Source organism: Lytechinus variegatus, chromosome 16, assembly GCF_018143015.1.
Source record: "Lytechinus variegatus isolate NC3 chromosome 16, Lvar_3.0, whole genome shotgun sequence".
Classification (NCBI taxonomy): domain Eukaryota; kingdom Metazoa; phylum Echinodermata; class Echinoidea; order Temnopleuroida; family Toxopneustidae; genus Lytechinus; species Lytechinus variegatus.
In genome coordinates, this window is record NC_054755.1 from 19,338,026 (window position 1) to 19,359,422 (window position 21,397).

Genomic DNA, 21,397 nt, shown 5'->3' on the forward strand with positions numbered 1-21,397 from the left:
CGTGATGGGGAAGGCTAGTAATTTTTTATTTATTTATTTATTTTTATTTATTTGTTGTTGTTGACAAAACACCTCCTTACAATGATCTTGGATCCGAAGAATATTGGGAGGAAAGAATTCCTTGAAAGGATATTATTTCAAGTTTGTATGGATTAAAAAAAATATCGTTCTCCCAGTGACCATTTAAGTTTATTGAGACCCGATTTCCCAAAACCCTTAACTTGTCGGCAATTGAGTTTGTCCGCTACGGGGCCTCGAAATTTTTGTGTCATATTGAAGAGCAACATTTCTAGATTCATTTGCTTCCTTTAAAATGTTTGATAATTATCGAAAAATCAGTTTGGTTAATGATTGTAAATGATATGTCACTTTTATTGTCAAATATCTTTATGAGACTCAGCCGCTGATCTGAATATCATTAATATATTTGTGATAGTGAACAGATCATTGCGCACTCCGTACATAATTTATCTATGGCACGCTTTACATTGTAGGAGTGATCATTTTCAAAGAAGCCGAAACGGGTATGCCTTTGAAATATTTGTATTGTTGTCTGATGTTGCTTTTTATTTCATTATTTAAGCAAATGAAATAATGCATTCGATCTATGGGATTGCGCTGAAGTATTTTTTACGTTTTGTATAATGAATAAAGGACAAATTTAATGGCGTTTGGTAATCAGTGTTGGTGCAGGTTTTTAAGCGTGACAGAAATTAGTACAGGTGGGACTGCGATATACAGCTGGCAGTCGGCCGTCAGTGTTACGAGGACTTTAAAACATTTTTATGACTTTGTTAATTTCTCCTAGTACACAGACGGCTCGCTATCGTGCAGCCGTCAAAGCAAAATCATAACCTTGTTTATTGAATGAGTGCGATGGGGCTCATCGATTTTTGTCTTTATTTCATAAAATTGTATTTATAAAAAGAACAGTAGAGGCGCACGGCCAATATTTTATTATTGGAGACTGTCTCCCATGAGAGAGATTATCTCCAATATCAGAGACTTTCATAAAGAATTTTGGTATCCAATTTCAGAGACAGTCTCCAGTTTTGGAGACCAATTTTCTTTGTTTACATTTGCTTAAAAAGGATTACCTTGGCGGCAAATAAAAATGTGATAGGCAGATTCCTCATGAAATATTACCCCTTTTCACCATCTACTTTAAAAATTCACCGTCTACTTTTGTTTTTATAAGGATTTTTGTTGTCATCCACACACAAAACAAATGGGCTTCTGACCTCGGTGGGACAAAAGTTTGGGTGGAAAAAATCATACTTTTGTTGGTGTTGTTTCTTTTGTTCTTTCGCAAAGCAAGTCTCCAGTATGGGAGATTGTCTCCCTTATTGGAGAGAGTCTCCCATATTGGCCGTGCACCTCTACTGAAGAACAGTACCAAAATCAAGAGTCTAAGAAATAATTATGTTTTGGCCTGAAATGATGTATGGTAGGGCACTCATTCAATGAACAAGGTTATATCTCCATGTGTGGCAAAATAAGGGTGGTAATGTTTGGCTTACTTTCTCTTTTTCTTTGGGGCAAATTCTTGTTGTTGTTTTTTTTACACTGACATTTTCCATTCTATTATTTATACAACTTGGCTCTCATTTAAATTTGATTCTTTAAATAATTTTTTTCTTAATTAAAAATAGAGATTAAAAAAATTAAAATTTTCTTGCCATATTACTTTCCACCAATAGAGGGCATACACAAAAATATGCCCAAAATTCAAGTTTTTGAGCGCTCTGGCGAATACAAAAATTATTCCCAAGTTACTGATGAAAAATAAATTGCAAATGTATGAAAATAAGTTATTTTGGTCACAAAAGTGATATTTAAATGATTTGTTAAAGTGTGTGCTCTGTACAACATTGGCATACCATAGTCCTACCTGTAGATTTCCCTCAGGCAGGGTGGTAGCAGTGAACAAGTGCGGTAGGGGCTACCTCGAGCGAAATTCGTGCAGGCTTCACTCCACTTCACTCCACTTCACTATCACTACACTACACTCCACCTACCCGAACTGCGAGACGGTGAACTCAATCAGATATTCTGATTTTCAATTGGTATTCGATCGGTCGCAGGTCAAATGTCACAAATATTTATATTATATTGGATGGCTCAGAAAATACCAGAAATATTCCAAAAGTTTGGAAAAATATTCCACTGATACGTGGAATCATCTTTTTTCATTCTCTCCTCCCTTCATTCTTTTATCCTTTCATGCTTAATTTTCTTTTTTTCCTTCTAATTCATTTCCCTTATTCTTTCTTGCCATTCCTTCCTTCTTCCCTTCCTTTCTTTTTCATTTCAAAGAATGACGGAAATCTTTTTCTATCTTTTATTTTTTCTTTCATCCTTCTGTTATTCTTACTTTCTTTTATTTGGCAAGTATGGTGTTGATGTAAAATATGTATAGTGCAGCTAAACAGCCTTGCTGCTTAAGACATCACTCAGTGATGACACGTGGTCAATCTCAGGTTTTATGATTGTGTCTTGATTGCCAAGCTCGCCTACTAGACGGAAATTTCAATCCAGTAAAGTTACATCGTATTATTAATGTTTTTCTATGCAGAAGAGTATGTTTGAGAATCCAAAGTGACGGCGGGAATGGCATCTTTAAGACGGAACGTCATCGATTGCATGAAAAGACGGCTCTTATCTCCAAGATGGAACCGGATGAGGAAAGTAACTACTTGGTCTCCTCTGGGGGCCGCTTTTAACGCCAAGACCAATAGAAAATTCGCCAGGTTCAGCAAGAATGTTGTAAGTAGCCTCAGTCAAAGAACTCCTTGGCCCGAATTCACTTCGTGTCATTTTATAAGAAATGTATTCTCTCTATTTTTGTAAACTAACTATTCATGCAATATTCCTTCGAATGCTTCCTTTGAAGTTGCCTTTCCATTGATCTCACCCCTTCTACATTGACCCCTTTTTTCATCTCATTCTTTACATTCTTATCTCATGATTCACATTCCCTCTTCATTCATTGCCATCCTTTAATCTCCTGATTTGCATTCCTTATACAATTCTATTTGCAGTGTTCTTTTCTTCATGTTCATTCCATGGTTCAGTTGATTTACTCTGAATGGTATAGCCTATAGTTAAAGTTAAGTTAGTTAAAGTAATGTTTATTCATAGAAGCTCATTTATATTCATTTGAAATCCTTTTATTTTCATGTACTTCTTTTTGTATACAAATGATCTTATTTGAATATTTATTGTTAAAGAAATTATTCATGCAAATAAACCCTGAGGTTGAGATTGGTACACCACCTCCAGGCAGATCAAGGAGTCAAGTCGAGCCTTGTATAACTCTGTAGGGATATACCACACCCATATGCTCGCTCAAGGCCACCCTACACTACTGAAATTTGTCAATTTGATTGGCTGATAGTGCACTTGTTAGAGAAATAGTGTATAGTCTTTGTGAAACAGGGCCCAAGTTTCTGTTGCAGAAAATGTTACATTCAAATATACATGCTGCTCCCCAAATCAAATGCAATTTAATTTTCCTCCAATTAGAAGCACATATATAGGACTTGCGTACAATTACAAATCTTTCTGCAATAGTCCCCAGGATGTCGTTTCATAAAGCTGATCATGAGTTAAAAATGAGCCTTCCTGGTTTGCTATTCAAGGCAGACTATCAATTATTTTCATTCCCATCTGTTAAACTTTAAATGTAATCTTCTATTAAAGATTAATACCGTTGTGGTAACAATCTCAAATTTGAACAGAATACAGTAAAATGACCACCCAAGTGTTTGTATGTATAGATAAGAAATATGTGCCAATTGGCTCGGAACAAAATGTGTAATTGCTGAGAAGTTAGCAAAATAAGCACAGAATTCCATAAAATGCCAGGTAATATCATAGCGATATTAAAGGGGAAGTTCACCCTGAAGAAAACTTTGTTGTAAAAATAGCAGAAAAAATAGTAAAAATTATTGGTGAAGGTTTGAGGAAAATCCGTTAAAGAGTAAGAAAGTTATTAGAGTTTAAAATTCTGGATTTGTGACGTCATAAACGAGCAGCTGCCCCATGTGTTATGTAATATAAAATGTATGAAATTCAAATTTTGTATGGTTCCTGATGACTTAATTTTATTTTCTTTTCATGATCGGGTGTGAAAAGATTTGTCTATTGATATACAAAAGTTACAGTGAAAACCATTTTCAATTTTCTGAGAAAATGACATTTCATTGATTTTTTACCATTCGCTATGTAGGAATGCTGCTCGCATATGACGTCACAAATCAAATAATTGAAATTCTAATAACTTTTTAATTATTTGATGAATTTTTCGTAAACCTTCAGCAATATTTTTCATTATTTTTTCTGCTATTTTTACAATAAACTTTTTGTCAGGGTGAACTTCCCCTTTAATACACTGTCCCACATATACCTTTTTGTCTTTGTGATCATCAGAATTATCGGTTTTCAGCTAAGATTGGGTGATTTCACAAGATGAGGTGATCTCAATGTACCAGATCGAGATCTATGGTAATATTGTGGTTATTAACCTTGATCTAGAAAGCTTTCTCAAGAAATAGTTTTTTTGCAATTAATTTCTTTTTCCTTTAAAATTCTTATTATTAACAAGCATTTGACTGCAAAAATGTGTATTTTTTTCCAGCCCATTCCTATTGGCTGAAAAGAGTGAGACAGTGAAAATTTTGGGTATTTCATTGAGCACAATAAGAGGTCATGGCTCGTGCATTTACTCATTTGTAAGTTATGGACAGATTTATGGAATGGCTCCAGGACTGAACGACTTGATACATTAACAATTGGAACTATTTTGGTATAAAACATTTTAGAAGTATGATGATTGATAGAGATGAATGAAAAGCTTTTTCTTAACTTTGAAAACTATTGTTATTTTATCGAGTACAATGCATTTTATATCTCCCTTTTGCACAGGGACTCTTTGGAATGCCAGAGTTGACCAGACCAGAGGGTTTTCTAGAAGCACAGGAGAAGTCTTTGGCTGAGGTCAAAGACCTGTTAAATGAGGTCATCCACACCCAACCCTGCCCGGAGGTCGTTGTACTCTTCGATAAACTCTCAGATGCACTATGTAGAGTGGCTGATCTAGTAAGTGTAAAAGCACATTCATTAAAGTGTCCTAAATTGAAACCTCGGGGGTGTTTCACAAAGATTTAAGTATGACTTAGGTCGCACTTAAATGCCGATGCGTACGTGATATGCAACGCGCGATCTTATTGATAGATACGCATTAGTGCGCGTCCTCATGACACGATCTGACCAATGCGGTCAAGCCTTTCCTACCGTACGCCACTCGGTATTTAAGTGCGACTCTAAGTCATACTTAAATCTTTGTGAAACACCCCCTGGTTTTTGTTTGTCAAGCAGCTAGATTCTGAAACAACGGCTGCACAAGAGAAGATGGTATTGTTTCAGGGGAACTGAAGGATTTAGGTTGGGCTACACTTAGAAATAGAAGAACCAATCCTTGTATTTTGCTGACTCAATGATACAGATTGTCATACCAGTACCAACTGTAGCTCAATTCTTTGAGCAGTTGATGCTTCATTTATCATCATTTGGGTTCTTGGAAATATGAAAAGTACTTAAGAATTGTGTATTTAGTACTTTTCATGAGATTTAATTTTTAATGTACAGGGGGGGGGGGATTTGAGGTTGTTGTCACTGTTTCTGCAACACAAAGCAACATTATTTATTTGAGACCTAGATGAACAATGTTGTCTCTCGCTGTTCATAGTTGAGAGTGATTTGATTTCATTCTTTATACATTGGCCCCTCACATTATGCGTTACAAAATTGTTATTTGTTTGTGACATATGGAGGGAGTATCAACCGCTGCATTTAACCCTCTGTGTGCTGATGTTGCCATCTTGCACATTCGTACAATTGAATAATTAGATTTCTCTCCTACCTACAAAATAGGTAAGCTAATAAAAAGGCAATTTTTTCTTGGATATCATATATATGATGATAATGGTCCATGGTTCAATATGGAAATCTTGAATAAAAAAAAAAACATTGAAACAAAGAAAATAACATTGACACGATTGTCATTATTATTCCCCCAAAATGAATGCAATGTGCAAAGAGTTAAGTAGTTTCCATTCCATATGAGACCATGTCTAGTGATACAGAGTAATTTATTTTCCTTTCATTTTTCAGTCTGACTTTGTGAGGATTGCGCACCCAGATGAGAAGTTCCGCAAAGCTGCTGAGAATGCGTGTATGGCCGTCAGTGCAACAGTAGAGGTGTAAGTTGAATGAACATTCCATCGGGCTCCCAGACTGCAGAACCGAATTCCCATATGCTCGGTCTTTTCCTGTTTTAAAATTATTATTGAAGAGGCTGAAATAGGAATGATAATATATATATATATATATATATATATATATAGCACAGTTTACATGAATATTCTCTCTTGCGCTTCATACTTGGTATCATATTATTACTCCAGTTGTAGCTAAGGTTTCATGTAGGCACTACAGCATTCGAGGAATAATCCTACCAGGTGTCCATTCACCTCACCTGGATCAAGTGCAGTCAGTATGGATACATTTCTTGCTGAAGGAAATTAACACCTGAAATAGGCTTTGAACCTATATCTTTTTCTAATAAGGCAAGATAATAATAATGCTTCCAAGGTGTATTAAAATCAATGCATGAAATTTGCATAAATCATGGTTTCAAACCACAGATAAAAAAAATCACCTGTATGAACTTTGTTTTTTAGGTTGAACACAAACGTGGAGCTGCACCGATCATTACGACGTCTTCTTGATGATCAGGCTGTGATGTCATCGATGGATGAAGAATCTCAGAGGGTTGCTCAACTGTTTATGTTTGACTTTGAGCAGAGTGGCATACACCTTGAAGAAAGCACTGTGAGTCAGGTTTCACCCTGTGGAATTAGTCTTTGTGATAATAATAATTGTACATTTGTATTGCGCAATTTCTATTTGTATATACTTAACTGCACATTACAATACTTAGAAGGTGACATAGTTAACAAAATAAATACACAAAAGTACGATTAAGTTCTAATTACAGGAAAAGGGAAGCCTACTCTCCAATTTTCAAAGAAATAGTTATTGCATTAGCATTTGATATGAACATTCCATCCTATAAAGCCGGAAGGATCTAAGATCCGAATAGTTGACAGAATATTTTTTTTTAAAATTAAAACGAAAATTCCTGTCTATTTTGAGCTTTTTTGTAGAAACCACAAGAAATTCAATTTCGAATAGTAATTACATTACCAGCTGCGACTTGGAGCTCATTTGGATTTCCCTTTGACCGCAAGTCTTGCAGGAAGGCAGAATTCTGTTTTTAATATTCCTAGCATTTACCAAATTTGATTTAAATGATTTTACATCTCTTAACTTTTATTTTCCAATTCAATTCAATTTATTTTCCACATATTGAGTCGCAAACATACAATATCAGGGGTTCGTTGCATAAAGAGTTGCGTTTAAACGCAAGTAAAAAAACAATCGCAAGTCCCAATTGCGGGCTGTTGATTGGTTGAAAATCAAGTTGCAAATGATTTTTAGACTTGCTATTGATTGCAACTCTCTCTGCAAGGGGCCCCATTATAATCAAATACATGCATAGATAATTACAATACAAATATAAATACATATATTTGATAATTTGGGTATATACATCCCAATTATCAAATATATTTTAGTTCAAGTTGGAAGATTGTATGGGTATGTCGTCTATGTTACGAAGAAATTCCTCGAATGCTCGAGCGCCTGATCAAGGTAGCCATGCTAAAGCTGGGGTAATAATAATAGCAGGACCCGCTGGGAGAACAGTTTTGGAACTAAAGTGGCTACCCTGGGTAAATATGCCATTATTATTGTTATTGTTTATTATTATTATTATTATTATTGTTTTTGTTATTGTTATTAGTATTATTGTTGTTATTATTATTATGATTATTATCTTATTATTATTGTTGTTCTAGCAATTTCATGTTTCTTTCTTTCTTTTTTTTCAGAGGAAAAAGTTTGTGAGTCTGAACGAGGAGTTGCTAATGCTTGGCAGTCACTTTCTTCACAACACTCAGATAGGTCACAGTGTGTCTAAGGATATGATTCCTCCGCACATACAACATTGTTTTACCGTCGACGGTAGCAACTTAACGATCAACTCACTGTACAGCGATAGTCCTAATGATCTGGTGAGTTGCTTTCTTTTCTTCTCTCTGGCCCGTATTCTGAAGTCGGTTTTAACGTAAACCCAGGTTTAAAGTTGTGGTTTAAGTATGGACAGTCAATTGTTACATAAATCACTAACAGTAGAGATGTCATATTTCAGCTCATTTGGCTCTATAAAATCATTCGTATTTGTCTATAGGAAGGGTAGATAGACAATTGTCTTCACCATCGATGAATCAGGACAGAGCACAGTAAACATACAACTTAATAAAAATTTTGATACATTTGGCTTCCCATACTTAAACCACAACTTTAAACCTGAGTTTAAGTTAAATCTGACTTCAGAATACGGGCCAATGTCTCTTATTGTACTGTGAGCAGACGTGAGAATCTTGGCTGTTTTCTTCTTTTTTTCAGTGAAATTATATCTCTGTCTTCCTTTTTATTTTCTCTCTACATTTTAAGGCTCGAATTCACAAGGTTGTTTTTGAATACCCATGGTTGAATCCATGGTTTATGCAGATTTCCTGTATAAATTACGCTAAATTTAGCATGTTTCAGGTGCGTGTATAAAACAAATATAAAACAAGTTGGCGCCTGTTACTATGGTTAGATACGCTATTTTATTCATGAGTCCACTTTTTGAAGAATGGACTCATTATTCAAAACAGTAGACTCATGAATAAAATACATGGATAACCACGGCAACAGGCATAGATTTGGCACACTGACAAAAGCGCGCATCAACATTGGAAATGTTTTATACACGCGCCCGAAACATGCTAAATTTAGCGTAATTTATACAGGAAATCCGCATGAACTATGGGTTCATCCAATGGTTTTAAATACTACCTTTGTGAATTCGCGCCAAAATTTCTCAAATTTTGAAACATCGTTCATTCATCACCCACCCATAGTGCTAGTTGCAGTTAGAATAATCAAAATCGGAGTTATCCTCTATCTTTCATACTTTTCAAACGAGAATGTCAGAGAAGTCGTAATGTTTTTATTCATATTTATATTATGTTTATGATTAGTTTCTTTGTTATTACTTTCCTTTAGCTTAAATGTTATTATTTTATTTACAGGTCCGGGAAGCGTCGTATAAGATCTTCCTCCATCCAAACAAAGACCAGTCTGAGATCCTAGATCGGCTGTTAGCTGGACGCCATGAGCTTGCCAACCTGGTTGAATTCCCTACCTGGGCTCATCGGGCTCTACGAGGTACGATGGCGGGTAGTCCAGAGAATGTCATGTCTTTCCTAACTTCAACATCAGAGAAGCTTTTTGACAGGTTGGTTCACTGCGAGTGCATGATTTTTAAATTACAGCATATTTTATCATTCTTTCGGTGAAAGAAAGAGACGCCTCGATGAATAGAGCATCGTTCTTTCACCTCATGCGAAATCTCGCACCATCGCACTCATGCATTTAACTATTTGTATATTATATGTATGATGCCACAATAGTTGGCAATTGCTGGAGGCATGTTTTTTTTGTTGTCTGTCCAGTCCACCTCATCTTCGAGGTCAAAGGTCACAGAGTTCATTATATACCCCCAAATTAAAAAAAATCTCCCAATATCTTTGGAATGGTTTGGGGGTCCAACTTTAAACTTTGATTATGTATGCAAATGAGAGTGACAATGAGCTATTCATATTTAAAGGTCACAGAAATCATTATTTGTATAAATGAACTTTAGAAGTTAAGTTCTATCATATTTCTTCTTAGCCTACCAATGGCTGAGGCATAAATTTTACTTTGTACAGATGAGTAATCATCTATATGTACATGTAGTTTCTTCATATTTCTCTATTCATACCAATTCATATTTCTTCCAAATGACTGCAGGGTTGAGAATGAACTGGATGAATTGAGAAGAGTTAAAGCCCAGAACAATCTTTCTTCAACGGTAAGTTTTCTGAGTGCCTATAAAGAGAGAAAAAAACAACAACAACATACTATATTATTGAAACTATGAAAATTTCATGATTTCTTGTTTTTTAAATCCTTGTCAATTTCATGATTAAAACAAAAAATGATTATTTCAAATTTGGTATGTAAATTAATGAATTTCTTGTTTTTGGAACCTTTTTAATCCCATGATCTCTTGTCTTTTTTGAAAGCTTTGGAAATATTTTATTGTCTAAAATCTTTTAATATATATTCCATGATTTTTTTTTTTTAGATATGTGCAAATTTTATATTTTGTGTTTGAACTCGTCATAAATGTTCATGAATTCTTGCTTTTATTCTATCATAACATCCATCCATGCATTCATACAAAGTTGTGTATACGGTGTCATAAGAACCACTGTTTTGACATTCATCATCATCAGGAATGTTTCCAAAGTAGTTCCAGTTATAGTGACCTGTGACCTGCTTTTCCTGTATGATGTGTAATTTGTATGTGATAACAGAAAGGTGTTTTATAAAGTTGTTTGTAAAGTTTTTCGTTGATTATTTAGATAGGCTGTGATTTACTGGCTATTTCCTCCCCATGGGAAATATCATGACGTCCCTATTTTGATAAATGGTATAATCCTTGTAATCTCTTTAATTATGTGCAGGACATATTTGCCTGGGATCCACCATTCTACATGGGGTTGACGAGAAGTGAGCGGTAAGTGAACATTGATATGGGTAAATTGCCACTTTATTGTCATATATTATGATTATTTCTTGTCATATTTACAAAATTACACATGATTTTTATTTTCTTTATATGATTAAAAACAATAAAAGTAAGTATGTGGGATCATCAATTCCCTCATTTGCATTTTGATCATGATGTGTATATGTAACCATTACTATATATATTTTGTGAAAATCAGTGAAGATCTGAAATATTACAATATTTTTTTCCACATACAACTTTTATTAAATTCTCAGTACTATACTTGTTTGAGTTTTCTCCTTTTATTCATATTCCCTTGCTGTTGGGATGGACTTGACCTTTAACAGTTTGATGAAATATCTACCTCTAAGTGCATGTATTATTTTAATTCAATCCAGTTTCAAATTTCATTTTTTCTGTTTTTAATTTTTAGGTATGCAATCAGTCCCTCTGACTACACACCCTACTTCTCCCTCGGAGCATGCATGGAAGGTCTCCAAGTCCTAATGGATAAACTCTACAATATAGAACTTGAGAACGTTCCACCGGACAATGGGGAGGTCTGGTATCAGGATGTGCTGAAACTGGTGAGATTTTAATAGTCTTAGGTATCATTAGTTATATAGCAGGAAGGGATCCAACAAATAATATGTTCTTTAAGTAGATACAAACCAATAGCGCCGTCTCGAGTCCTCAACTACTCGTACCTGGCCCATAACTCTAGTGTAGTCTAGTAATATAAACCCACTTGAATGATGACATGTTAATTAACTACTCAGTACATTCATACTGCAATAATTATGTTACCCAGTAGCAAAACAATTACTTTTCCTCTCAAAACATTTTAGTTTCTTTATACAAATGCAAATATAGGTAAATTTATTCTCTGTAGTATAAGTAGATATCTGAAACTGTATGTTTTAAGACTATGTATTTATAACACAGTCAATGAGAGACTACACACAGTTCACTCTCCCTTTAACATTGAGATTCAAGATTCCATTTTTACTTGTACATTTAGATTAGATTTAGATTATTAGAAATGGTGTATTGTTATTTCACAATTGGACACTGCAAATCTGTATCAAAAGACATATGTTACAAGCAAGATGTCAACATCCTGCAATAAACAATGATAGAGAGAAGGTCAGAACAGAGATAGAAGCTGGAAGGGGAGGAGCAAGAGGAGGTAGAAGAGTATATTCATACATTAAATAAACAATCAGTATTCCATACAACTCCCTAGCCACAGTAATTATTTGTTTTATGATATTGTAGGAGGTAAAGCATCGTAAGGAGGGGTTGCTGGGATACATCTACTGTGATTTCTTCCAAAGACCCGGCAAGCCACACCAAGACTGCCACTTCACGATACGTGGAGGAAGGTTACTTGATGACAACTCATACCAACTGCCAAAGATCGTACTCGCTTGCAGTCTACCGTAAGTATTTATCATCTGTGTGCTTTGAATGAGCTGCAAGAAAGTTTTGAATATGATATTGGTGATGATGATGAATGATGATGGTGATGATGATGATGATGATGGTGATGATGATGATGAATGATGATGGTGATGATGATGATGGTGGTGGTGATGATGATGATAACCAATTTAATATCAAGATTTGTTGTAATAAGGAACGATCCCAGCTGTATTCAGAGAGGCTGCACTGCCATCCATCTGTGCGTTGCATACTCCTGTTGGGCCTCTTCTGCTGCAAACCAAGAGACATATTTCACTTGCACGTTGCACACCCAATTTTACTTTACGTAAATGAATTTTCACTTCATTGTGGCACTGATACACAAAATGTGAGGGATTATTCTGCAAGTTTCATGGTTAGTTGAGACCAACTTTCCCCCTGGGATAGATTGAAGCAAAGCTGAAATGACAAAGTTTGAGTATTCTGATGATGGTGATAATGCTGATGATTTGTGTAGTTCCATTCATATGTGAAAAACATTTAAAGGTACTGGTATACACAGATGATGTCAACATAAACTGTGGAGGAGCCGTGGTGTAGTGGCCTTGTTAACAGAGGGTCGTGTTCGAGTCCCACCACAGTCAGGCGTCCTTTGGCAAGGCGTTAGTCCACACTTTGCCAATCTCGACCCAGGTGCTAAATGGGTACCCGGTAGGATATGAAAGTCATTGTAGCTTGTCCAGTACTGTGTGCGCCTCACCGGCAACTGACTGGAATACTCCCCAGGGAGTGGAGGGTGTGCACACATTGTATGCGGGAATGACTGATTGAATCTGATGACCGGGTTAATGATATATCTGTAAAGCGCTTAGACACATTCCGATGTATTAAGCGCTACATAAAAGCGGATTATTATTATTATTATTATAAACTTTGATTGTTCATTCTTTATTTAACCACTGATTCCTTCAAAACAAATTTACTTCACAGATCGTCAAGACCAGGAACCCTTCCATTGCTAACTCATGGGGTGAGTACTAACAATACAGTTACACACAATACTACTGATTAAAGGTCAAGTCCACCTCAGAAAAATGTTGATTTGAATCAATAGAGAAAAATCAGACAAGCACAATGCTGAAGATTTCATCAAAATCTGATGTAAAATAAGAAAGTTATGACATTTCAAAGTTTCGTTTATTTTTAACAAAATAGTTATATGAACGAGCCGGTTACATCCAAATGAGAGAGTTGATGATGTCACTCACTCACTATTTCTTTTGTTTTTTATTGTTTGAATTATACAATATTTCAATTTTTACGAATTGGACGATTAGGACCTCCTTGCCTCAAGCACAAAATGTTAAAATAATGGGATTCCACGTGTTCAGGGAGGAATGAAACTTCATTTCACATGACAATGACGAGAAAATAACAATATTTCATATTTCAAACAATAAAAAACAAAAGAAATAGTGAGTGAATGACATCATCGACTCTCTCATTTGGATGTAGCTGGTTCGTTCGTATAACTGTTTTTATGAAATGAAGCGAAATTTTGAAATGTCATAACTTTCTTATTTTACATCCGATTTTGATGAAATTTTCAGTGTTATGCTTGTTGAATTTTTCTCTTTTTATTCCAATCAAGTTTTTGTTGGGGTGGACTTGTCCTTTAAATGTACTTTAAAATGTTTTATTGTTCACTAGTCACAATTGCATCTTAATATAATGTGTTTTGAAATACACAAATTGCATTATATTTTGTTAATAACTAATTAATTCTGTTTTTCTTCCTTCTGCTTGTCATTTCTACAGATGATGGAAAATCTGTTTCATGAATTTGGCCATGCAATCCACTGTGAGTATCATATTATGGTTATTGATTTATTATCATATTCAACTCAATTAATCTTTTATAATACTCCCCAGGGAGTGGAGGATGTGCACACGTTGTGTGCGGGGATAGCTGATTGAATCCGATGACCGGAGTTATAATATATCTGTAAAGTGCTTAGACACGTCTTTTCAATGTATTATGCGCTAGATAAAAGCGGATTATTGTTAACCTTATCTTAGCATTTATTTGTATATTCATGTACTTCCTAAATGTAACTGTTTACAAAAAGCAAAGTTCCTACTTGTTCTGGGGCCCATTGCATAGATGTTACTTTGTATTAAATCTAATAGTATCTTTCATAGAATTCTTGAATTTGATTGGCTGTTGGGCATTGTTGCCATGGTAGTGAACCATGGTTGGCAAAGGTACTATAATGGTAACTCTTATGCAACACGGCCCTGTACAAAAATGCAGTTGTTCATTGGCAAAATGTGCATCTACAATTGCTAATCTATTCAGTGTATTTGGAGACAGGTTCTTCATTGAATACACATCCTTATCCTCCTCCTTCCTGCTCCTACCATCCTCGCCCCTCCCAGCAACACACCATTATCGTCACCTCCACCACCACCACCACCATGATCATCAACATCATCATCGTCATCATCATCATCTTTTTTCTTCTGAATCATCATCTGAATTATCATCATCATCTTCATTGTCCTCATCAATATCATCACAATAGTCATCATCATCATCGTCATCATCACCACCATCATCATCATCATCATCATCACCATCATCATCATCATCATCATTACCATCACCATCATCATCATCACCATCAACATCATTAACATCATCATCTTCATCATCATCATCATCACCACCATCGTTACCATTATTATTCTAATGATGCAATCAAATCCAATATTTCATTCCAGCCATGCTTGGAAGGACACGGTACCAACACGTAACAGGAACAAGATGCTCCACAGATTTTGCCGAGGTCCCTTCCATCTTGATGGAGTACTTTGCAAATGACTACAGAGTGTTGCGAGAGTTTGCCAGACACCATCGAACAGATGAGGTATTCTTATTGCATGTTTGTTTAGCTTGATTGGTAAAGAATAATCCAATTTAGTATCTTTGAAACTATAGATGGAACTCTAATCAATTCTAAAGACAATATATTGCTTTGTTCAAATTTTCAATAATGTGAATTAGACTGGAGAGTCTTCTAACATTCTTGTTTTGCAAAACTGTCATGGCTGTTCAGTCTTTTGGCAACAGCTAAAATTCAAATGTTGAACTGTTTCATATCTAGCATCTTTGGTTGGTAATGTTTTTATTTTGCTTTGAAATAGCATTTTGAGCATTTACTTTACAAATTTAGTAAAAATTTGACAGCTACAAGCAAAGATTATTTCCTGAAATTTTCAGCACATTCCATACATTGCACCTGAGCAGCAGTTATGATGTCATTTCAGATAATTTATGCCATAAAATGCTTTCCGGTTTTATATCCTTCACATAGGCCCGTATTCTGAAGTCAGGTTTAACTTAGACCATGGTCTAATTCTGTGCTAAAATTATGGGAAGCAAAAAACTCAAAAATTCTGCTTATTTTGTTTATTTCTTATTTTTCCACTGTATTTTTTCCCTTTGCTTTCATAATGAAGAAAATATTCCAGTAATCATTCTGAAACAGTTATAAATGATTTGAGCATCATAAGAGTTAATAAATTGAACATTTAGTTAATAGAGATTTATGTTCCAATTGACTCTGCATAGTTAAACCACAACTGTAAGCTGGGATTTTATTTAAACCCAAGTTCAGAATACAGATGATAATATCTGGTTTAGGGCTACCCATTCATATAGTCTAGTGATAAATTGGAACAAAAACATTTCTAGAAGAAAGAAACTTTGCCACTCTATTGAAAATCTTTTTTTTTTGTTCTGTCGTAGACCCTTCCGGAGGAGATGATCAACCGCTTGTGCCAGTCCAAGAAGTTTGGATCTGCGTATGAGATGCAGACCCAGGTCTTCTACTCTATCTTGGACCAGGTCTACCATGGGAACCACCCGTTGGACAAGCCTACTGTGGACATCCTACAAGAGATCCAGAAACAACACTCTAGCATTCCTTATGTTCCCGGCACTGTAAGTCATTGGATATAGAGTACTGAAGTGTGACGTTATCAATTTTCCAATTTTGCATTTCAGCATTTTTGATACCATATCTTGTTAGAGCATGATGAAATACCTCCACTACTTCGAACTGGTTAATTCCAAACTTTATGTTCAATTAGGTTTGACCAATTAGCTTAGCCTTGGTTTGATAGGTCTCATCCGTATACAGAACTAGACCTAGCTTTAAAGAAATTTATCTTAGATCTAGTCTAGTCTCTAGATCTTGATAGACTCTGATCTACGTATGCATTATCACCATGGAACGCATTCTAATGTAACGTCAGTGAGCAGGACTCTCGATCTTGATCCCCGTCTTGATCAGCAAAATATAGTAGATCGATCTGCATTTTCTTTATCAATTATTAAGTATTTAATTTCCCGTGCTCCAAATCGGCAATTATGTTACTAGTTCTATATATAGACTAGACAGGAATTAACCAATTCTAAGTTAACCATGGCATTAGTCAGCCGCAGGCATATATTGACAGGTCCAAATTTGAGATAAAATTAATGCGCTATCCTAGCATTTTTCCTGTAATTGATGGCAATTTGATAAGTGTTAAAGAATTGGATCTAGATATAGATCTAAGCCTAAAGCCATGGTACCGGCAATTTGAAGGTGCTGATTCATTCATGCAACGCGAGCAATCACAATTTTATAAAGAACAACCATATGCATGCGTACTCTTACTCCGAAGACGCTAGTCATAAATATTCATATTGGCTTCCAGAACTGCGGTGGGAAAAATAATTTTGCGCCCCAGCCCCTCCCCCACTCACACAATCAAAATAACATTCCAACACACGCCATCACCTTATTCCAGATGTCACTAGTCTCCAAAAATAGACCCAGTTATATGTTTAAATGATAACAAAATTGTGATTTTGAGAGGTACTTCAAATGAAAAATATTTTGCAAAAGATTTTCAACATTGTGGGCAGTGCCACAGGTGGGGGTTGGGGCATGGTGTGGGCAATGGATGAAAATTTTCAATAAGTAAAAGGTACCACATGTGTGTTTGTCTCAAATAATACTTCATGAAAGAGTTGTTAACAGAGACGTAAATCTGACCCAAGACTAGGCTGATTCATTTATATGCAAGGGTGTTGCACTTGAAGGGATGCATAATACAAGCATTGATTTAGGAAAGATTTTTCATTGGAACAATGAAGTGAAACTTATTGTCTCATTTCATATAGTTTCTTTTGAAATAGAAATCAAAGAGAGGGGAAATAAATGGCTTTCATGTACTTTCATTTTTGAGGAACAGACAATAATCTCTACCTAGATGTCCAATAATTAAAAACCCTATTTGGTTAACTATTGCCTTTTAATACAAGACGTGATTCCAGACGAACAATCAAATGATTTGATTGTTCTTCTAGGAAATAATCGAATGGTAAAATTGACATTCGTCCCAGGCCTATTGTATTGTCATTTGAACTTGTGAAAATCTTTATAAGACAGCCTCCTAGCCATCAGCATCCGTATCTTACAAACAAGAATGGCAAAAAAAAAACCCAGTCATGATGTCATAATTTGTACGGTGCTTAAATTACAGATTTATTATTACCAAAGCCATCAGATTCAGTACATTGGTCATTTCCTTTTTTTCCCCTTCTTTTCTTTGAATAGGCTTGGCATCTTCGGTTTGGTCACTTGGTAGGCTATGGAGCCAAGTATTATTCTTACCTATACTCCAGGGCTGTGGCATCCCAGGTATGGCATAGATGCTTTGCTGCCGACCCTCTCAGCCGAGAGACGGGGGAGAAATACAGGAGAGAGATGCTGTCCCACGGTGGAGGGAAAGAACCAGCTCTCATGGTTGAGAGTAAGTTGAGTTACTGCCATTAATTCTATTTTATATTAATAATAATACCAACATGCTTATATAGCGCATATCACTGCCAAATGCGTCCCTATGCGCTACATTGGATATTATTACCCTGGCTTTAGCCCCGCAGCCTTTTACAGCGCGGTGGCATTTCAAGGAATAAATTCCTGCCAGGTACCCATTCACCTCACCTGGCTTGAGTGCAGCACAATGTGGACAAATTTCATGCCGAAGGAAATTACGCCATGGCTGGGATTCAAACCCACGTCCCTCTGTTTCAAAGTCCGAAGACTAATCCACTGGGCCACAACGCTCCACTTTTCTTTTATCACATACTTTTAACGTTATTTTATAAAACTTTTTGGGGTCGACCTATCGGAAGGCCAGTTGGTTTCTGACTGCAATCTTCTTCAAACTTGAATTTAATAGTTCCACCTGATTGGCCAAATACAAATGTCTGATAGCATTGTGGGGTGTCGAGGTCTAGTGGTTAAGACTCTCGTCTTTCAATCTGAAGGACGTGGGTTTGATTCCAAGCCATGGCGTGTTTTCCTTCAGCAAGAAATTTACCCACATTACCCTCACTTGACCCAGGTGAGGTTTTGTTTGTTTGTATTTATTTCCATATGAACAAAATGTACACATGATCAAATTAAAAAAGAAAAATCGTCAAATAAAATATGGAGGATTGCCCATTTCAGCGGTATTTACATAATACCTCTGTTCTTCCATGGGGTCCTTTGCAACTTAAATACATATTATAAAAAAATAATATACACTATAAATACACAATACTTAATTGAGTACATTACAAGAAAAAATGCAAAGACTAAAACTAAATTACGCTTAAAAAATATCCCATTGTGAAAAAGCCCCCCTCCCATTTAACCCACTCTCTATAACTATTGATTACCTACATGTAAATGCCCAATTTATTCTGTTATTACATTGGTTACTATCATATGGCAGTGAATAAGGGATTGCGGATTTCAAATATCAAAGTAGTAAAAAAAATTCTGAATGTGTTTATTGAATATATTAAGTGTCTCCAGCTGCCGTAGCTTGAGTGGTAGTTCATTGTACAATACCGATCCACTATATAAGAACGTCCGTTTACATTGATTTGTTCTCGGTTTGGGAAGCATTAGGTTTGTAAAGTTACAATGGGTACCGGCAGGAAGTAATTCCTCAAAAAGCTGTGTGCACCGGAATGGGTAGATTGCTGATCCGTTAATAGAGGAGCACCTTGAGCACCCACCTTGAGCACCTAGCAAAGTGGTACGTGTGCTATACAAATCCTATATTATCATTATGTTTTATAGCATTTACTAAAGCCACAGTTTCATTAATGCTTTATTATTTATCATGTTTTTCTTGTCTCTCTTTATTTTCAGATATGATCGGCAAACGGTTTTCGTCGGAAGAACTAGTCGATGCCTTGATTGATGAGACTAAATCATGATGAAGCCATTGCTGCAAGACTTTCTCCTAAGACAATCTGTCAGGATAGATCAGAGGCTCTTTCTACACCATTAAATGTTATGCTCTGATCCCCATTGTTGCAATTGAATGCAATTAGAAAAAAAAAGCATTTTCAAATTTGAATTTGTGTTTATGTCATTTCCAATGAAAAAACAGAAATACAACATGAACGCTGAATTACAGTGCAACTTTTTTGTGATCGGCCTCAAGAGAGTGAAGAAATATGGCTACAATAATTCTGTATCCAAACTTGCCAAAGTGATGTTCTGTCCTTTGGCATCATGATCTTGATGGCTTCCTATCTGAAGGAAAGACTGACGATCTTTAACTGAAATCACATAGACTATCTATGGTAGCTATTCTCACTAAAACTTGAGAGGTGAGGTTTATTGACTCTACGGTGATATTGCAATAAAAGAATTTCAAGTGGATAATTAAAATCTTGTTAGGTCAGACAAGATAACTTCAGACTGGACTGGTCATGAGCTGCAATATAATACTGCTTTGCAGAGCTATACCAAATAGAAGGGAAATGTATTTATTTGTTGAGAAGAAGTATATATTTGTGTATGTGATATGCATTTTATTTACAGAATGCCTTAAATTTAGAATCTTCCTTAAGGTTTTTCAAAAGGAAAATGCCAGTTTGTGGTATTAAAAGTGTTTATTTTAAAATCTTTTAAACTGTTTAATATTACCAACTTGCTTAATCTCTCTACATTTAAATCATTCAAGTTGATACTATGCTTTGCAGCTTTTACTAAATTTCCAGTTTTATTTTTTTATTTCTGACATTACCAGTAAACTTCCTACCCTTTTGTTCTGAAATAGTTCACAGTGCAAATTAATCAAACTGAAACTATGCTTTTTGAAGTTTTTATTGAATTGCCATTTTTTTTAAATTTCTGATATTACCGGTAAACTTCCTGTTGTTTTGTTTTAAAAAAGTTCACAGTGCAAATTAATCAAACTGAGACTATGCTTTGGAATGTTTTACTAAATTACCAATTTTTTTTTCTTCTGACATTAAACTTCCAACCCTTTTGTTCTAAAGAAGTTCACAGTGCAAATTAATCATTTGGCACAGATTGTAGTTGTCACTTTAACCATCGTAAAGGAACATGTAATTGCCAAATCATGGGGAAATTAAATTGTGTAGATTTTGCCAATGCATTATTTACTTACATAATGTTCTGCCTGTCATTTGAACCCTTCAGACTAGTGTGATAAAAAATATAAACTAAATAAAATATAGATATAAGATTGTGCTTCTACCAAGCTAAGGGCGGCTTCCTTATGTCTTCTTAATTGCCTGTCGCTTAGGCTCTGAAAAAAGTCTAGTATGTGTACCTACTCTCTGTTTGGAGGGGCTTACAATACATGGTCTGTGTATCTCTGGGTTTGGTATTTTATATACTTGAATTAGTCTGGGCCCTGTCTTACAAGGAGTTGCGATTGATCCGATCAATCTCAAGTATATGGAAATCCATCAATGTCATAATTTTTCTTTTGGAAATTTGTTCAATGTCCTTTGAAAACAAAGAGAAGCATACTGAATTGTCAAGAAAACAGTAAATGTATCATTTCTAGAATATAATTGAACAAATATGTATTTTAGATGTTGATGTTGCTGGCTTTCCATAGTTGTGATTGATACGATCAATCGTAACTCTTTGTAAGACGGATTTACGATATTGACTAACCTCTGACTTACTCCCTCCAAAAGGCAATGATTTTTAATCAACATTATCTAGTTTGCTATTCAGACTGCTACAGCATCTTTCAACACTGACAAAAAAATAAGTTTAACCTCATCAACTGATCATT

At 35.4% G+C, this 21,397-nt stretch overlaps 1 protein-coding gene across 1 annotated transcript; it reads left to right on the forward strand.

Annotated features, from left to right (window-relative positions):
- The first annotated feature begins 473 nt into the window (after nucleotides 1-473).
- On the forward strand, nucleotides 474-21,073 carry LOC121429768 (mitochondrial intermediate peptidase-like). The gene is made up of 17 exons (XM_041626978.1): nucleotides 474-524; nucleotides 2,576-2,766; nucleotides 4,927-5,100; nucleotides 6,175-6,263; nucleotides 6,744-6,894; nucleotides 8,016-8,198; nucleotides 9,264-9,469; nucleotides 10,027-10,087; nucleotides 10,746-10,798; nucleotides 11,226-11,379; nucleotides 12,071-12,234; nucleotides 13,208-13,247; nucleotides 14,036-14,078; nucleotides 15,002-15,147; nucleotides 16,029-16,223; nucleotides 17,890-18,085; nucleotides 19,483-21,073. Exons 2-17 carry the CDS (start codon nucleotides 2,611-2,613, stop codon nucleotides 19,548-19,550), a joined length of 2,079 nt encoding a protein of 692 aa, XP_041482912.1. The 5' UTR covers nucleotides 474-524; nucleotides 2,576-2,610; the 3' UTR covers nucleotides 19,551-21,073.
- The last annotated feature ends 324 nt before the right edge of the window (nucleotides 21,074-21,397 follow it).

Excerpts from the sequence above, each read along its gene's own strand:
- LOC121429768 (XM_041626978.1), top strand. The coding sequence starts at position 2,611 with ATGGCATCTTTAAGACGGAACGTCATCGATTGCATGAAAAGACGGCTC. Across the intron at positions 9,470-10,026 it reads TCAGAGAAGCTTTTTGACAG|GGTTGAGAATGAACTGGATG; the intron begins GTTGGTTCACTG and ends AAATGACTGCAG. Across the intron at positions 16,224-17,889 it reads TTCCTTATGTTCCCGGCACT|GCTTGGCATCTTCGGTTTGG; the intron begins GTAAGTCATTGG and ends TTCTTTGAATAG.